Source organism: Apteryx mantelli, chromosome 2 (genome assembly GCF_036417845.1).
Source record: "Apteryx mantelli isolate bAptMan1 chromosome 2, bAptMan1.hap1, whole genome shotgun sequence".
Lineage (NCBI taxonomy): Eukaryota > Metazoa > Chordata > Aves > Apterygiformes > Apterygidae > Apteryx > Apteryx mantelli.
In genome coordinates, this window is record NC_089979.1 from 116449857 (window position 1) to 116468447 (window position 18591).

The window sequence follows — 18591 nt, forward strand, 5'->3', positions numbered from 1 at the left end:
TATATTTTGGCCACATTGTGCAGGACAGTTTTGACTCTGAGTTCACGCTTTAAAGATAGTCTTGGCCTTCTCTTGGTGAACCTTGCAAAATTTTGCAAAAGGCAGAAGACCTACATGGTCATTGATAATACGTAAATCTTGACACATTTCATGCTCAGCTCAAATAAGTCAGTCTTCCCACCAACTTCTAACACTCTCTTTCCAGTACATCTAAATCCCTGCATTTAAGACACAATGAAAAGGAACCCAAAGCTCTGCAGCTAAGAACTGTTGTTTCCTCTCCCATATGAGTTTCTCAGTAAAGAAGCAGCTTCTCCTTTCCCTGGTTTATTTTTCAAGGTGAGACATCAGCTCTACACAGTGCTGGCCAGCAAAAAAAGGAGAGGGCTGATCGCTTTATATCAGAGTGAGATGACACAAAACACTGCATTTATTTTGCGAACAGCTTTGCTGTTCTCAACCCACTCAGTCCTGCTGAAGGGAATGCAGGCTAATTAGCCTGTGTTAATAGATTATGAGCATGTTTTGTGCAGTTTTGGAAGACAGACTTGTCCATGAAGTTATACTTCTGTAAATAAACCTCTCTGTCTAAAGATCGCCCCACCTATCCCACAGCCCTTTGAGACTGAACATATGCTGTGACTGTCTGGCTCAGCCTGATAGTTTCTCCAGTCAGCTCAGCAAAAGGAAGAAAAGAAGGAAAAGAAAAAAACAAACACACACGAACAACCCAAAGATATCAGCTCTGCTACTGGTATTGAGCTCTGAATCTCACTGTAGTTATCATTCCTGGCAAAGCTACACAGCAGCTTTCATCTTACTTATATAGATTATACACTTCCTGCTGAAGGCAGCAACAGGTTATTGCTCTCTTTGTCTGCCCAGCAGTCTGTCTTGTGAAATTCTAGATATTCATGACTAATTTTTCATTTTTCAGTCTCTACTTCAAATATTATCCCCTGGCTTGCTCCAGTTTCTCTCTTCTCCCTCACGCACACTGGTTTCCCATGATGCATTCACTCTGCTTTGGTTCAAGGGGGAGGAGGAGAGAGAAGCAAGCAGGGCCAGCTGGTTCACTCCCAAGTGGAGTTTCACTCCATGAAGGACCAGCTATCACCTCCTTCCTTGCAAAACAGCAGTTACTATCTACACAGGCAATATGACCCATCGCTTAGTGCCTATGTCTCACACAGGCTTCGCATCAAACAGGAGCAACCAGGCTCAGTCTGAAGCAACCAAGCCTAAGCTCAGCACTTCAGCAACAAGCTCTGCCCATAAAAACCTCCTCCAGAAGGTCACAGCTACAATGGCTTTGTGCTGACAGTGATGGACAAACCTTCAAACTAAGCTCCTGGCTGAGCTGCTCTGGCTGTGTCTCCGTTCTGTAGCACCACCAGCCAAATCTAGTGCTCATTTCCACCTTAACACAGAGATGTTAATTCACACACAGACACATTTCAGAAGAAAGCATTTCTGGCACACGATCACAGTGATACCATCTCTGCGTCACTTGTGACGGTGAGACGGTCTAACTGCTTTGCTATCAGGACTCCAAGAAAGAGCCAGACCACTGTGCATTAAGAATAAAAGACCGTTTTTAATATATACATCTCCCTTCAATAAGATCAAACAGCTACAGAGAGAGAGAGAGAGAGAGAGAGAGAGATGATAACAACCATAAACAATGACTAAAGTCAATGAGCACTGGAGACTGAACCATGAGAGATCGGTAGCCTGGAGTCTCTGTGGAGACCAGAGGTAACAGTGATCCAAGGCAAAGGCCAGAGATGCAAAAAGGTGAATCTTTGTCTACAGAATTCAGCAGTGAACAAAAACACATAGTGGTGTGATTTCTGCACTTTGTTGTATCCCTGGCTGTACATGCGCAGCACGACCCCCTTGCCTGTGTGCCGTTATACACCACCCTCCACGTCCTCCCCTTCTCAGCTCCATCCTCCCCAGAGCCATGGCCAGAGCCAGCAAGAGTTAACTCGATAAGCAACGTGAGACCACTCAACACAACCAGACACTCTCCGAGATAAAGATCGCTGGAAAACATAAGTGCTGTGTCTGGTTTAATTGTGTACCACGACTGCTGATGGCATTTGAAGCTATTAAAACCATCATTTTGAAAAAGGACAGCAATGATTGGTAGCAACAATAGCCCAGCTGGTGCTGGGCTCAATGCACTAAGAAACCAGGGGGTGATTTTTTTTCTTTTTCTTAAATACAGCAATCATATGAGGAGCTTTCACCATCATCATTATATTGTAACTTTGTGATAAATTGTAGAAGACAAGATTTTATCCCATATAAATCTGCAGCCACTACATGATTTGCTATCTGTGTCAAATGCTCTTGTCCTAACTACTGACAAATCTGTCCTAAATACTAGAGGAACATCCAAAAGCGGTAATCAACCAAGGCAGCTACTGCAAATGGGTAACGAAATTTTCCTCAGAGCTTATGTCCTGATGGTAGCATGTAGCAAATACAAAGCTTAAAAGTGTTCCAAGTGTCATCAGTCCAGTGCCATGTGTTAAAAGACCTAAGAGAAAACTATTCATTTCAGCTGCAGGCCCAGATATTCAGCTGAAGCATACAATTTTAAAGCCTCCAAGCCCATTCACTTTCCTCCTCTTCTCTATTTCTGCAACCTTCTGCATCTTCTTCTTTGCCCTCATTTAGCGTCAGGTTCCCACTTCTCATGTTTGTTTGCTGTTCCTTCTACTGAAAAAAATAAATGCTTTTACAAATCAGTTGATCAGATTTAAACCTTTTTTTCCATTTTCCTCTGGCAACACTGATGGGAGGTCACAAAGTAACGCAATGCGCCTTCTGTTACCGGTTTGACCATAGTTCAAGCAGAGGGCCTACACTGCTAGCGCAGTCGCCCAGTGCAGGGGCGGAGGAGGAACTGTCCAGCAGCAGAGGCCTCCCAAGAAACGGCAGGGCATCAGTTAAGCACTAACATGAGAAAACCTGCAATACTCATGAATGTCACAATTAGTGGACACTGGCACCAGCTGCCAGTTCTCTACTGGACATATATAAAAATCAAACCTCCACAGGTTGTTTAAATTAAATCAAATATAGCTTTTGTAGATGGCACCTGAGGCACTATAATAGAAATCACTAATGATACGTACTAAAACGTTCAAGTTTCTTAACTAGAAATCAGAAAATAGGTTCCGGGGGGGGAATGACATCTCTCCTCCCTGCTTCTTCCAGTTCCTCCCGACCCATTTCAGAATCAGACTCAAAACATTTTGCAGTCCCAAAGCATTTCCATTTCATTTTCCACTCTCAACCACATCCTACAAACTTTGAGATTCATTTATCTCAGTCACACAATTATGAGTAAAGTCAGAGATTTTAACACTCTAATTCAATAGCAGAAATGAGAACAATAGCTCCTGCCCTGCTAAGGGACCACAAATAAAATAGGATTCATGCTCAAAGCACAGACTTACTAATTATAAAATAATTTAACGATTATCCCTGTCAGTTCATTTACAGCCTACACCTCTTTTAGTGTTCACTGGGGTGTCTTGGGATAAATCCTGTCAAAAGAAATCACAGCATGCTTGTATAGGCCTAGTTTTTCCACTACTTTTCCCACTCTGTTTTACTCTTCCACCACTCTATAGCTAGATGTTGGTAAGACAGTGCCATCCCGTAAGGCTTGGCACAGGCTTTTATTTCAACAGTCCCACCGATACAGAGCTCTGCTGCTTGCCATTTGGATGGGACACCTTGTCTACCTGGCAGGGACTGCCAGGCTAGCCCACAGGGTTATGCGCAAGCCCGAATAGCTTCTCCATCTCAATCACGGGCACTCCAAAACTGACATCTTCACATTACCGTGTCAGTTGACTTGCCACCAGAAATTGAAACAAACAGTAATAAAGTGAACAGATTACGGACGCAATCGCCAACAACCCAACTTGCCAGGGAGGCCACTTCACCAGGCATATGGTAAAGAAAAGGAAGGAGGAAAGCCTAAGTGAAATACTTGATAAGAAGTACTTAAAGCTCAGATATTTTATCACCCATTCCATCACAAAACTATGCAATCAAGGAGCTTTCTGGTTTGGAGGTTGGGGGGGGGCAGCATGGCAGGGAAGGAATTTTTTACTATCTGTTACTTAAGGATTGACAGCAGCAAAAGATCATGACTCCATTTCCACTCCTCCAGAGCCTGCAGGGCTTTCTTTGATGTTTCTGAATATCAAGTAGCGTCGCAGACCATATCACCTCTCCCGTGAGAGCACGGGGATTATCTTTCTCCACTGCTTTGCACTCTCCCTTACACAGACGAATGACACTTCCTGCTGTTCTTCCAACTGGGAAAAAATAGCTACTTACATCATATAAAAAGTCAGTAGCCTTGTTTTTTGACCAGCTGTTTTGCTTGAAGTTTTTCATATATTTAAATGTGTTTAAATGTTTCTCTTGCCTATAAAAGTCAAATTTTACAGGAATTTTCCAGAAAAATAGTTCTTACCTTTGCGCTTCCAGTATCAGCTATCAATGCTACAATAAATGAAATTGTTTCCTGGGTATATATTTCTCTTTAATGAATTCTGTATAGCACCCAAGAACTACAACAGGGCTGGTGTGAAAGAAATCATTATTGGGTTAGGATAGAAAAGGACACACTTCTTTTCAGTTGAACTCAATACATGAAAGCCTGACTAGATGTGCTCATTTGAGAAAGACCAGAATTAGTAAACTCCAGATCTTCTAAGTAACAGTAATCTCATATGTCTACATTTTCTTTAATGAGCTTTCGACAGCAGAAAGCAAAAGTTGTTCCAGAAGCAAAAAACACAGAAGATACCTAGTCTCTTCTCAGACATACATGCAACCTAATAGGACATCATTGTCTCCTTGGTGGTCTCTTTATTTTATTTCATCTCAACAGCCATGCACAAAAATGTTGATATAAATCAATGGATGAATTTTACCTCCCGTTCTCAGGACTTTTAGGTACAAAAATGTTTCCTGAAAAGGTTTATGCACTTTGGGATTTCCTGACCTGCTGGATTCTCAAAAACAAGACAATGCCAAGTGAAATCCAGTGTATTTAGGTCTGTCTCATTTACAGGAATCCTGTAAATCCTAGACTAAGGAGGATATGCAGCTCACCCACACAACCATACTGCCTCATACTGCTCCCTAAGTTTGTGGTACAGATTAAAGCTAATAAAGGACATATGTGGTTTTAAATCTTCTTTCTATATAATTTTCAAGCCCATTCTATACATTTCATAGCTGAAGGAAAACTAGTTTATTTACTTTGCAAACAGAAGCATACTTGGGTGACATTCCCTCAGCAACAGCTGCCAGACAAAGATAATCAGGATCCCAGCAGGTTGCTGGGAAAAAAAGTTTGTCAAAAGGATGAACAGTTTCTCTTCCACAGTCCCTCTCTACATCCCAGCATGTCTGGGGAGTGCTCCCTATATTCTTAGGTCCATGACACAGACGAAACTAAGTTTATCCCATTGCTGTTTTCAAGGCCAAATGAAATTCGGAGTGCTCTTCAAACCTGAGAGCTCAGTCGTTTCAGACCAGACACAGAGTTATCCTCTCATTTCCATTCAGATTATATCGCCAGCCCCTTGTGTAGACAGAGGAAAACACCTTACACAGAACTAGATATATCAAATTGCTGAGCCTGCTGCTCCTGCCAAAATAAATCTTTGCATCCTTATTTTGAGTATAACACGTGTAACAACCAACCAAACCAAAAAAAAAGAAAAGAAAGAAATCCCACACAAGTGCACCAGATCAAAAGTAAATAAAATACATATTCCTGATAACATCTCAGAGGCCAAAGGTGCACACACTTAAGTCATGCAGAGCAAAGAAGTTCTGAGCCTCCACCCAAAAAATTTCTTCTACCTGTCAGGAAAACCAAGGGCATCTGAGGTCAAACACCATCATTTTAATTGGCTGAATATTTAAAAAAAGAAAAAGGGGTGGGAGAAATTGCAATGAGGCCAATGGTAAATAAGGACAGGAATGAACTGACCTTGACGTATGCTAGGTAATGCTCGCACTTTTCCTGCATATACGACAGTTGTAACTTCTCTGTGATCTGCCCCACTGACTCTCCAGAAGTCACAAAGTAAACTCTGGGTTGTTGGCTCTTTTCCTTCTTTGCCACATCAGCAGTCAAGTTGTAATTCAAACCTGATTTGAAAAGGAAGAAGAAGAAAACAAAGGATGCCAGTTAACAATAGTTATCTTCTAGGGACCTACCAAAGGAGCACATTACCCCCGAGGCATGTGCGCTTGAAGGGTCAGCCCTTGCAGGACTTCAATCAATCACAGAGTTTCCTGTGACTGCGCACAACCAAACCTAATCACTGACATACTCCCAAGTTTTGTGTCGCTATGGTCCCCAGCCCTTCCTGGAGGAAGTTATGGGTAGAAACAGGCACACTAGACACGCACACTAAATAAATAAATAAGTAACACAAAACAAAAAAACAAGAGATGCTTTAACTATTTTCCTGGCAGGAAAGGTAAAAACAAAATGTGAACAACAACAAAACTCAGCTTTGTGTTCCTTCTAAAACAACATAAACTATGCAAATGTCAACCAGAATGTGGCATTTCCTGACAATTATTTTTGTTGATTTGCAATCTTCCTAGCATTTAGGCCTTAACTATGGTCAAAGCCTCACACTCAATAACCCCACTTTTAGATATTGCATCCCTGGAAGTTTATAGAAGACATACCCAGAGCCTAACAAGCTCTCTCTGTAAATCCTCTTTTCTGGCTGTGCTACAGAATCAGTAGCTTAACAAGATCAGTTGATTTGTGACTGCTTGCATTTGTGTCCAAAAGAAAGCTCGTTTGTTATGTTAAGTAGTTGCTTACTGATTGAGTAATCCAAGCTGATTATACATTTTCTCTTGATAAACGCAACACGAGCAAGAGAAGCTGTGAAAGTGCAACAGAAGTGTGAACACTCATTTTGCTACCATCTACAGGAAAGCGAAACACAGGCTGTGGGGTCCTTTCACTCGTACAGGTATGGCCTGTATTAATTTCAGCTGATATTAAAGCAATAACGGGAGTACCATGAGATGGCCCACTTATAAATGGCTTCATTAGTTTATAAGCTTGCACATGACACACATGGATTTGCACAGCTGGTACTGGCTATTACACACATAGCATGCTCAGCAATTACTGCTTTTTTATTTATATTTAAGTCCAAAGTGATTTATGCCAGATAAAATACTCCCCATAAATGTAGACAATTCTCTTTAAGCTAGAGTTTTACAGTCAATCGATGTAAGCTTAGCATAGTCTTGCACCAAGGTCTTTTATACCAAATTTCAGCACTTTTTTTTTTTTTTGGGGGGGGGGTACTGATAAAAATTCTGATCTAATATTATCCTGTTGTCAACAGTATCACCTCCAATCATTTATTCACTGAAGGTCTGCTACTTTAAAGAATCTATTCAGCCACTTGCAAAATCTGGTGCACAAGTTTCTGTGAACATCCTTAATTCACCTCAGACAGACCTCACTGTGATTGCTATACGGCGCTTTTTGATTAAACACACATTCACAAATTCACACAAAGCAGCCATACAGACACACCTCAAATACCTCAACTGAGGATTTGGCCTAAAGACCATCACAGGGCTCTGCAGGGACTTTTTTTTTTTTTTTTTTTTGCTTGTATTTTGGCAGAGTAACTTGGTCAGCAAGATAACGCCCTGAAAGGGTTTCATCCTCTGGCCAGCTCAGCACCTAAAATCCTCACTGTAGCGGTGTTTGCTCCATGCTACCAAGCAGCACCACCTAAAACATAACGTTGGGTCTAGCCCGTTTTTAAGATCCCAGCGGGCTCTTCTAAAACAATTCTTTTGTTTTGAGTGCTCAGCTCCCACACCCATCCCCAACTGTCTCCTTTTCGCTGTCAAGACCTCACATGCACACACGCGTGCCGAGAGCTGCCTCTGCATCCTGAGACCAGAGAGAGGAAAATCTGCTAGCAAACCCAGGCCCTGCGTAGGCAGGGAGGGTAAAAAAACACCCTGCCGAGACCTGCAGCCCTCTTCAAAGGAAGAGATGAGCCCCGGCCCCGGAGGGACCCGGCGCAGCACAGCCCGCCCGGCACTCAGCCGCCTCAGCTCGGCAGCCATCACGCTGACGCCTTTAAGGCCCCCCAAGGAAAGGCAGCGTCTCCTTAATGCTACGGGAGCCCTGGCTGCAGGAGGGCACAGAGACCGCGAGCCCCGCACCAGGACTCGAAGCGAAGAAATCCCAGCTACCGTCTTCCCTGAGCCGGCAGCGGATGTTTTCCATCACGCAGTCCAGTTCCCGTCTCTCCCGCCCCCCCACCAAGCTTTATTTTGACAACTTGTTTCTATGTTATACCCAGTGATGTCACATCAGTGGAAAAACTGAAATATCATGAGTAAGGGGTTTTTTTCTTTTCTTTTCTTTTTTTCTTTCTTTTTAAATCCCCCCTGCCTCTCCTTCATTGCTTCCAAAAAGCAGCCAGGGTGGGCAGGCAAGCAGCCGAACCTCGCCCCGCTGCTGGTTTCGGCTCTCCCTAGGAGCTTCGCTACCGAATTAACTCTCGCAGGCAATGCCTCCAGGATGTGCGAGGCAGCTTTAAACACATGTGGTTAGAAAACATGTTTATTGGGATCTGCCCACCCACTTTCACATCATCAAAACAAAACTCCGCCACGGATTCGATGTGCTTAGATGAAGGGCTTTGGGGTTTTTTTAAATGACTATTCCTTTCCCAGAACTAGCGTTAAAAGCTCCGTCTGGGGATGTTTTTGTCCTTTCTGCAAGAGGAGCATGAGCTGGCAGAGCAGGCAAGATACTCCAGCCAGTGCCTGACCGCCCCAGCAATGCACTTGCTGCGTCGATGGCAGCAGGCATTTTATACTGCATTTTCTTTCCCAAGTGGCACATCTGCTGCCCAGGGCTGAAGGCAGCCATGGCATGGACAGGAGTGAGGAAAACGCGAAACAGAACCGCTGTATCCCGTGAGCCGAAATATATACCGCAGCAGACCGGGCTAACGGCGGGGTTACGCACCCCGAGCCCCGCAGCGAGTCCTTTCCTGGCCCGCTCCAGGATGCTACGGCGCACCCGAAGCACATGGCAAAGCACTCAGCAGGAATGAACACAGCTGTAAGTGCTTGTTAAACTAGTAGCTATAGCACTGATTCTGGGGCGGGGGGAAAAAAAACAGGGAGAAAACAGATTATTTCCTTATTAAACAATATGGAAAAGCCACCAGCAGAGGAAGGTACCTCTTTGCCTTCTCTAACAGTAATCATGAGAATAAAATGATTCGTGAACTTTGCTTACAAAGAAAATTCTTAAGTACCAAAAATATTTTTAAAATTGCCCTAGCAAATGACAGTGTACGTAGGACATTCCACCCATCCTCCTCCAACAGCTTTCTTTTCCCTTACTTTAAACTTTGTTTCAAATCCTTTCTCACAGTGTTTTCCCCTAGCTTCTCAATAGGAAGCCATCCCTGCTGCTTGGGTACATGCTGGAGAACATATCCCTGCAGCAACACGGTTTCTGCGGCATTCAGACTGCAGTACTGATTCAGGCCTACGAGCAAAGAGACTGGAAGAATGAGGAGAGACGGGAATAACACTCCCACATCAAACTCTGGCATGATACAGGCAAGAAATGGAGTGTCCATTTTCGTCAGGTTTTGGAGAAGTCAGGTATGTCCTAGAAACATATCCCAAGTAAAATTCCAACCCACCTGTTATTCCATACCAAATCAAGCGTTAGTCTTCCAGGCAACAAAATTTGGGATATCCAGAGTTCCCTAGCAATGGATCACTGCACAAATGATACACATCCAAAGCGAAGAGTACAGAGGAAGGTCTTTGAAGAGGTTTCTAATGCATCTGCCTAGCTCTAACCAAAACCCTTTCTTTTCACAACCACTACAATTCATCTAATTGTTACACTGGCATTTAAATTTTCTTTTCTTTGTAAAGGAAATTATCCAGATTGTGGACACAAGTTTATTTCCATTCTCCTGTGGGGATGAATGCAGTAATAGTCCTTAATACATGGGAGATACCAGCAGCCTCCGTTTTCTTGCTCTAGTCACCCAGAACTGCACAAATTGAACAGAGAAGGGCCTCACCCAGGCCAGGAGAGGCCTTCTTCTCACCCCTGCTCCTCCTGAGCTGTAGCTCAGCCTGATGCTTACCAAGCTAAAGGCGTCACGTCATTAAATGTAGGCAGGGGTAGATGAAGCATCAGACACTACTGGACAACGAAACTGTGGTGATGCTGCAGCACACACATGCTTAGTCCAGTCCACAACAGAGGAGAGCCACAGCAGTGAATAGCAGCAGAGCGGGATGTGGTCCATGTTTCAGCCACAGTATGTACACAGGGCCCTGAGGAAGCTTTGACCATTATTTCCAGTATGGGCTAGAGTCCTTGTTGTCATGTCTTCATCAATATTGCGAGTCTATCCTGCAAGCTCACCACCTGCTGTGGAAACATGCTGCACGCCAGCAGCTAAATAAGACCTAAATTCAACCCATTTCCTACTGTAGAGGAAGCTCAAGGGGAAGGATTAAGCATTTCCTGCCAGTTCAAGATTTTTTATTTTTATTTTTTTTAAAGAACAAAGTATGTAATACATACATATTTGCCTTACTCAGGAAAGCTGCTTCCGTTCCTTCTCACCTTGCAAGTGCTGCAAGCAAAAGCAGCTGTTGCAGAAGGAGAGCGTGCCATGAACCATTCTGCAAATACACAGACCCCAGAGGAGACATAATGGCAGCCCCTCAAGTAAGGGAGGGGCAGCCTGAGCGAGACCCTGAGGTTAAAAAGTTAAAACTAAAACGCCTTATTTCTCACACATCCAAAAGGTACCACAACTGAGGTTGCCTCTGTTAGTGGACGTACAACTAGAAACTCAGCTCTCTAATATGCACTGAGACAGAGCGAAGGGTCCAACAACAACTGCCAACCAGCGTGAAGCACATGCTTCACTTGTTTGTTCAGACACAACCGTTTCAGCTATAAATTGAGACTTCTGAAGATGGTAGTCTGCAAAAAGTGTCCACAAGAAGGATGGGAATCATACTGCCACTGGCAGCATCAAGTAATATCAATAAACACAGATCGTCTGATAGCTGTTACATGACCAACAGTATGCAGCTAGCACTGGGGCGGCAGAAAGGTTTTATATATAAATGTCAGGCACTGCAAGATGAAGACAGCTTTCCTTTACATGTCAGTTAATGAAATAAATAATCACATATTCAAATAAACATTTTAGACACACATTTGCCATAGAAGAACACTGCCTGCATGTTCAGTTATTTTCTAAGTATTTTGTAGTAGGTGACCAACTTCAGCTGGCCAAAAGTAATGGCAATGGCCCAGATTTTCACCAGTAACCAGCAGTTCTGAGCATCCAAACTGAGCAGTCTTAAGGGAGCTGCATTTTCAAAAAAGCACTATGTTCTCACTGTCTATCAAATTGTTCCCAGGCATCTGAAGCTGAGGCAACCTCAAAGCCACTGTCACAAAACTTTGACACAGCAAATTAACACCTCCTTACTCCTTTCAGTGCCCCAACTGGACAGTGATGTATTTAGAGGAATACTCTACTTTTTCCACATTTAACCATGCAAGAGAAGAGCAGTTGCAGTATTTCCATGAACTGTTCCATGCTTTGTTTATTGATACTCTGCAACTAGGACATAATTAAAATGGATTGACTGTTAGAGTACAAACTGAAACTGAAACCTTATTTGAGATACCGTATCCAAATCATACCCCCAAGGGTTTTTACACAGTTAGATAATTCTGGCTGCAATGTTTTCAATATAAATTGCTTTCCTAAAGGCATTGTATAAAAGGACAATGGTTGGAAGTTTTATAATCATCTACTTAATAGTAAAAAAATTCTCTGCAATGAGATGGATGTTACTTGCCAAAGAAGATGCACATCTGCTTTCACCACAACATTGATCACCAAGGGTTCAGTCTGCATGACAAAGCAAGGCAATTCAGCCAGCTCTTACAAGTCATGATGAAGCAAGGTCTTTTCCAAAAATGGAGGAAATTATATTTAAAATGAGAAAAAGGCAGCTCATTTCTTAGCCACAGGTCAAGAGATATGAAATTAAAGCAAAGGAAACATTTTAAACAGTGCCCCCAGGAACATAAGAAAACCTAGAAATTCAGTAGACTAAACCGATTTTCAGAAAGGAATCAACAGTCCTGGAGCACCTAGAGCTAAGAGTTTTCTAACTGACTGAGTAGCAAGCAGTACAAAAAGACACTTTACCAAAGTAGACACTTGTCTGCTGAGAGTTCCTCAGAGTTTACAGGAAGGAAAAAGTGCAAAACCAGAACCCGAAGTCACAGTTGCACCTATCAATTAGAATCAAGAGGAAACTCAAATTTGAGCAGCTCCATTTCTTTGAGCTATATAGGCAACAGTGAGAGCAATCCCAACAAGCAGCTTCTAGTCCTTCCTCTCTTCCCACTCAGACAGAGTAAGCAAGAAGCCTGTTTCCTCCTTAATTGTCTCACTTAAAATCCAAATACTGTAGGCCCTGCAACCTAGGGAAAAGAAAGCTCTTGGAGGAGGATGGGTGGAATGTCCTATGTACGCTGTCATTTGCTAGGCAATTTTAAAACCATACTTGTTGGTATGCCCACGCCCTGGGTTGGTGAAGGTACATTACCTATTTCTCCAGGAACATGCTTGCCACTGAAGTGAAAGCATGCTGTGACATTGAGGCAGTTCACCGGCTGCAAGCCGTCATGGCACTGAGGAGCTGTGATGTTGATGGATGCTGGCAGGAAGATAGAAATGTCCATGGTAATGACAGGCCTAGATCTGGAGATTGAGAAAGAAGTGGAATTTAGTGACAAATCAGGGGGAAGTTTCTCAGTCAAAGGGAAATAAAAATAATTCAGTAAACTGCACAGTTTCAAGCAGGCATTAAAAATAAAAGAAAGCATATGAACTTTAAGACAATTAAGCACTTTACCTAACCAGCAAGGACAAGTAGTGTATGATTGAAGAAAAAAAAAAAAAAAAATTCAGTATTAGCTTGAAGTTACTAAACAATGGTCAGATATTTAGACTGCAGGCAGGTATCTGGTAAAACTGATAATAAATAATCGTCTCCAGCAAAAGATGCACAAAGTCTGATGACTGGAGAGGATAATAAAAACAGCACTTTAGCAAAGAAAGACAACAACCTCATGCCAGTGCGATTGCTAGCTAAGGGGCCTGAATGGTTAGGGAAGGGTAAGCAGAGACCTTGATATTACCACAGAAACAGCTGAATTTGTGAACTGACAGTCAAGGAGGGTGCATAGGGGTAAGAGATGAATTCACATGTAATTTTTCTTGCAGTGTAAGAGGGACAACAGACACCACGGTCATGTTTTCTAGAAGAGGGAACACTTGGTTAATTCCCTCCTGACGCTGAGTTGAATACTCTTTTGCCTTTGCAGAACCCCGTTTTGAGAGTTACCCGGTGCCCGGCAAATAAAAGCAGAGGGCCAGCAGGGCTGCAGCAGGTCTCCCACCACGTGACACCCGAGTGCAGAGAGCCTGAGAGACGCAGCTGGGAAATCCAGGCTGCCTGAGCCGTGCTAGCACAGGATCCCAGCCCAAGAATTCACCAAGTGTTATTATTCTTCATGGCCTCAATTCCGTACGTGTTCGGGGTGAACACGCTCTTTCAAAACCAACTTGAATAGTAAAAAATGTGCAGCGACCAGCAGATTCGTTTCTAAAGTAGCTCCAGCAGCCACCCAGAGCCAGACTGTGTAAGCAAACCACTTCAGGACTCACTCTCCAAACGCCACTTAATTTGGAGGTGGGGGAAGATGGGGAAGAAGAGAGCGGGGATTGTGGTTACAACTAATTCGTATCAACTGGAATAAGATTAACAGCAGTCTCCGAGACAGCTGCTCAGTCTCTCTTACCGCAGCCTAAAACAACAGTGCAAGTTAGCCTTTCAAGATGAAGGATGAAGACAAATGCCACCCCTAGAAATATATACAGTAAAGGGGTAAAAAAGGGGGAAGAAAAAGGAAAAAGCAGGAAAAAGAATGAGCTTCCTAGGATCATTTCACACTGTGGAAGAAACCTCTTTCCAAATTCTTGGGGAGACATGAAAGAATAAATGCTATAATTGATATAGAAAAAAAAAATATTTCTCCAGCTATGATGCACTGTCTGATTTTTCCTTAAGGTTAACATTCTTGGTTATTCACTGGAAAAAAACAATGCATTTGTCAAACAGCTATACACACACGTGAGCAATATTGCAACTACCATCCGCCCCAAGTCACGGCGGCTTCCACAAAAGCCTTTAACATCACTTGGCAAAACACTTGCTGGTTTTGGCCAAAGGACTTCACAAAAATTTCTGAAGGGGTGAGGGGGGGAAAAAAAAAAGGGGGGGGGGAAGCTGCTTTCTTTATCCTAATCTGAATCTAAACAGCAAGAGCAACACACTCCCTAACTGGCAGTAGCTGCAATTAATCAGGCTGGCCATAAAGTCGGTCCACAAAGCACCAATCTCCACAGAAACAAGCAGTGAATGAACACGTGGATTCAGGTTACCCTGCTGTTGTGATATACATTATTTTAAACATCACAAGAAACCTTTCAGAGTCCCCTTTTTTCCGCCCTGCAAGTAATAACAATGCAGGAGAAACCGTCGGAGGGGTTTTGAGCTGCTCCTGAGAAGCAGGGCTGCGAGTCTCACCCGGAGCACAGCTGCTTGCATGGCAATGGGAGAGAAATGTCTTTGCAAGGCTTGACCACCTGCCACGATGATCATCAAGAGCATTTCTTTCTCTCTTTTTCCATTTAAAAAAAAAAAAGTTTTCCCTGCCCTTAACAGAATACAGGTTGGCACATTTGTTCTGCAACTTAAGCATTTGTCTCGCCAGTCTCGCTACATCCCTATAACTTCCATTAAGATGCAGAAGTCCCTAGTGACATCTAGCTATTGACAGGATTTTACCATTAAATATTAACAAGTGCAACAATGGAGCTACCAGCAAAATTAAAACTTCCTATTCTCTTCCCCAGGGCTGTGAGCATCAGTCCCAAACCTACCCTAACCTTTGTAATTTGATCTACCAAGCCATCACACCTCTCTCCATCAGACATGAAACAAGCAATTGCACATCACTTACACATTGGAAACAGTAGCCCAGATCCTGGGTGTATTGAAAACACCTCCATATTTCATTTCCTTGAAGGCTCTTATTTCATTATGCATTCCATAACTTGTAGAATTACGTTCTGGCATCGTATACAGCTGGCTTTTTGCTCAGCTTCATTCCCTTAAATCATAATTTGTTTACTTTATGTAAACGTAAGAACCAGTAAAAACAAACAAACAAACAAAAAATCTTCTCATGAATTCAAAAAGCTTTTTGTAAACAATAACCTTTTTAAAGGGGGCACTGAGATGCAATACATATCTCCTTTTGGCTCTAAACCTTTATTTTCTTCATAGTCTTGATATTGTCAACCCTTACTATGCTGTTTAAATTAGATTATATGTTCTCTGAAACTGTTCATCCCTAACATTCTGCTTAAAAAGTAATCCAGCTTGTTTGTTCTGACCACAATAAACCAGGGAGAAAATTTTAGTGGTGGAAGGCTTAGACCACATACCATATAAAGAGAAAACAGACACAAAGGGAAAACAACAGTGGAGGAAAAAGACATCGATCTCACCTTAGAAGTACCACATTGTCTGACAAGAAGGCTCCAACAGTCATATCTGAAATTTTTGTAATGTTTAAACAGTTACAATGGAGTCTGACAGGCACAGAATTCAGTTCTCTCATACCAGTTGGTATATTACAGAGTAATTTCAGATTTTTCTGACTGAAATCAGTTGATCCCTTAAAACATTAATATGTCAAAAGTATTTTTGAGTGCAGGATTGCGTTTGTGAAGTTAGCCCACTTCTACCTCATTATCTTCTTTATTATTACTACTATATTATTGTTTGTTTTTGTTTTTTTAAGTTTATCATTAAGACTGAGCAGCTTCCAAGCAACTTACTACCTTGGCAGGATACTAGTATTCTCTGTTGTCTACCTCAATCTTTTGCTATGATTGCCCCAGCACCCGAATCAAAGAACCAGCTCAAATTCTTATTGGGAGCTTTGGATAACAGAGAGAAAAGGGCAGACCACACACACAGCCTCCTGTAACCGAGGGAACCTTAATCAGCGACGTGGTCTGCTGTTTTCTGAGTCTGCTGCTCCGTTTCCCTGTTGTTATCAGAACAGCAAACGCACCTGGATAACCATTACCGTCCATATCGACTCCCCCCGATATGGACTGGCCAAACATCCGCAGTGTCGGGCTTATCGTCTGCCCAGACAGCTTCTGCAACAGAAAATAGGCAAGGCGAATTAGTTGGTTACACAAAGAAGCCTCTGATAAAACTTTTGAGCCTGATTTTCAAGTCACTGGGGCTCCTTTCGGTGTGCTGGGAGCCCTGCACCTCTGCAGTCCCACACTTTGCCCACACAGTCCCGTGCGGGAACGCTGCTCCCGGCATGCAGAGCTTCTGCCCCGGACCAGAAGGCGGCCAGAGCTGACTTAGATTAACAAACACACCCACATTACAACTCATATGAGGACCCAAGCAAAATAAAAAGCACATTATGTAGACTTCTTACAGGAAAAAGAAAAATGGAAATTTAAGTGTGCTCTTGAGTTTTTTTTCTTTTTTTTTTTTTTTGCATTGCCTCCATTTAGGTAAATAGAGGTTTTATCCTACATCTTAAGAAAATTAGTGATTAAATGGAACAGAAAATCCTGCGTGAAAACTTCTTTTCACAAAGTTTGCCAACATACTCAAAGTCAAAATGATTATTTTCATCTCCACATGGAAATTCTGTTTTTCATCAGCAATTATAAAGTATTTTGTGTCAGTGTGGAAGCTGTATCTCATTTCTGTCTCCCCAACCCAGAGATTAATTAGCTTCTAACATAGCTTTTTTTTTTAATTACTAACACAAAAACTTTCTCTAGATGGTTTGAATTGTAAATGCTTTTGTCTGAAGCAAATTAATATATCAAAATCTCATTTTCTACAGCAATCTGATGTCTCCCAGCTCTTACTCATTATGTCATCCCACCACTGCAAGACCTGAATTCAAACTAGGATCTGAGGGAAGATGTTTAAAGACAAAAAGAAACCTACTCCAGTAAATAATCCCTAGCCTGTCGGTGGTGCTTCACAGTCTGTGACATGTTACCAGCTTTTCTTGGCCCAACCATTAAAAGTCATTAATATTTGACAAAAAGTCAGACAGGAAATTTAGAAATTAAAAAAAAAAAAAAAAAAAGAAAAGACCAGTTGAGTGGAAGAAAGATATCCTGCAGTCTTGACAGCCAGTTTAAAGGGAAATCAGTGCTCTGCAGTGTACAGAACTCCATTTTTCTATGCAAGGGCAGATAAGATTAAGACAACCGGAAGTAACTTCCTCCCCACTTCACATTTGCATCAGGGAATGCAAATACATTTTTTGGGGGGGAGTCCCAGTTAGGGTGGTAAATCTTACCTACAAACGTCCCAGCAGACATCTGCAGGCTATTACGGTCTAAGAGGCAGAGGTATAACGCTGTTCTGCTTTTAAGTGCCATGACTGAAAACAGCAGGCCACAAAGCCTAGTCAGACGGTATTTATTTCGCACTTACTTAATGTTGCAAGCCAATTAAGCTGCTTCTGCTCACAGCCACTACTAAAGCTGCTCTGGGGATGTGCAGCAACAACACTCATCAGCTATTTAAATGAATAAAGGGGGAAAAGCTAAATATGTATGTATAAAAATTAGTGAAAACATATACCTTGCAGGCCTGTACCTCTCAGCTTATTTAAAAAAGGAAATCCAGGGCATTAAGATGGCTGAGGGGTATAGTAATAAGATACAAAAAGTCTTTCACCTCTAGGTTCAAATTCAGGGCAAGCAGGTAAAGAGCTGAAGTTGTTGCACAGTGTTGTCTGTGGGAAATGAATCGGTGGCATGCTCACTGCCCTGCAGCAGATACTAGGAAAAAGCATCAAAGCGCTGCCCATAAGCGGTGCCACCCCTAGGTGCTTCAGGACACAAGGTAAGGATGGGAATGACGTCAAGATTGAATGACCAGGGTATCCTGCCACCCTCTCGACCTGCGCTCTGTCCCATAGGTCCCACGCGCTGTGTCTGCTGGCCTCGCTCCCAGGGGAGGTAGAGAGAGCAAGCGGGACGTTTCGCTTGCCATGCTGCTAATCTGGCCTCTTTATAAAATGGTAAATTCTCTCCATGAAATGGAAAGAAAAAAAAAATCTGATCCTTTTCAGCAGGAGCTGGAAATCCCCAAGGTTTTAAAAAGCCAGAGAAAACACTCCTGACCAGTGGCTCTCAGCAAGAAAAGGACAGAGTTTTCCAAATACCGCTAATCAGTGCATTTTAGAAGTAGAAGAGGCATTTAACTGCCTTTTCTAAAAAGTAGTTCATGGCATAGACATGGTAAGAAGAAGAAGGACTA

The 18591-nt window shown here is 42.6% G+C and overlaps 1 protein-coding gene across 10 annotated transcripts in view; it reads right to left on the reverse strand.

The window, feature by feature from the left end:
* The window catches only part of ITGA9 (integrin subunit alpha 9), a 236284-nt gene that overhangs the window by 171697 nt on the left and 45996 nt on the right, over positions 1 to 18591 (reverse strand). For all 10 annotated transcript variants that reach the window (XR_010883442.1, XR_010883443.1, XM_067291286.1 and 7 more), the window contains exons 12-15: positions 16349 to 16439; positions 15777 to 15822; positions 12745 to 12899; positions 6041 to 6201 (exon numbers count right to left, since the gene is read on the reverse strand). Coding sequence is in view for 8 of the 10 variants with exons in the window: in XM_067291286.1 (XP_067147387.1) it covers positions 6041 to 6201; positions 12745 to 12899; positions 15777 to 15822; positions 16349 to 16439 (453 nt within the window). In the remaining 2 variants the exon portion in view is untranslated. The remainder of the gene's footprint in view (positions 1 to 6040; positions 6202 to 12744; positions 12900 to 15776; positions 15823 to 16348; positions 16440 to 18591) is intronic.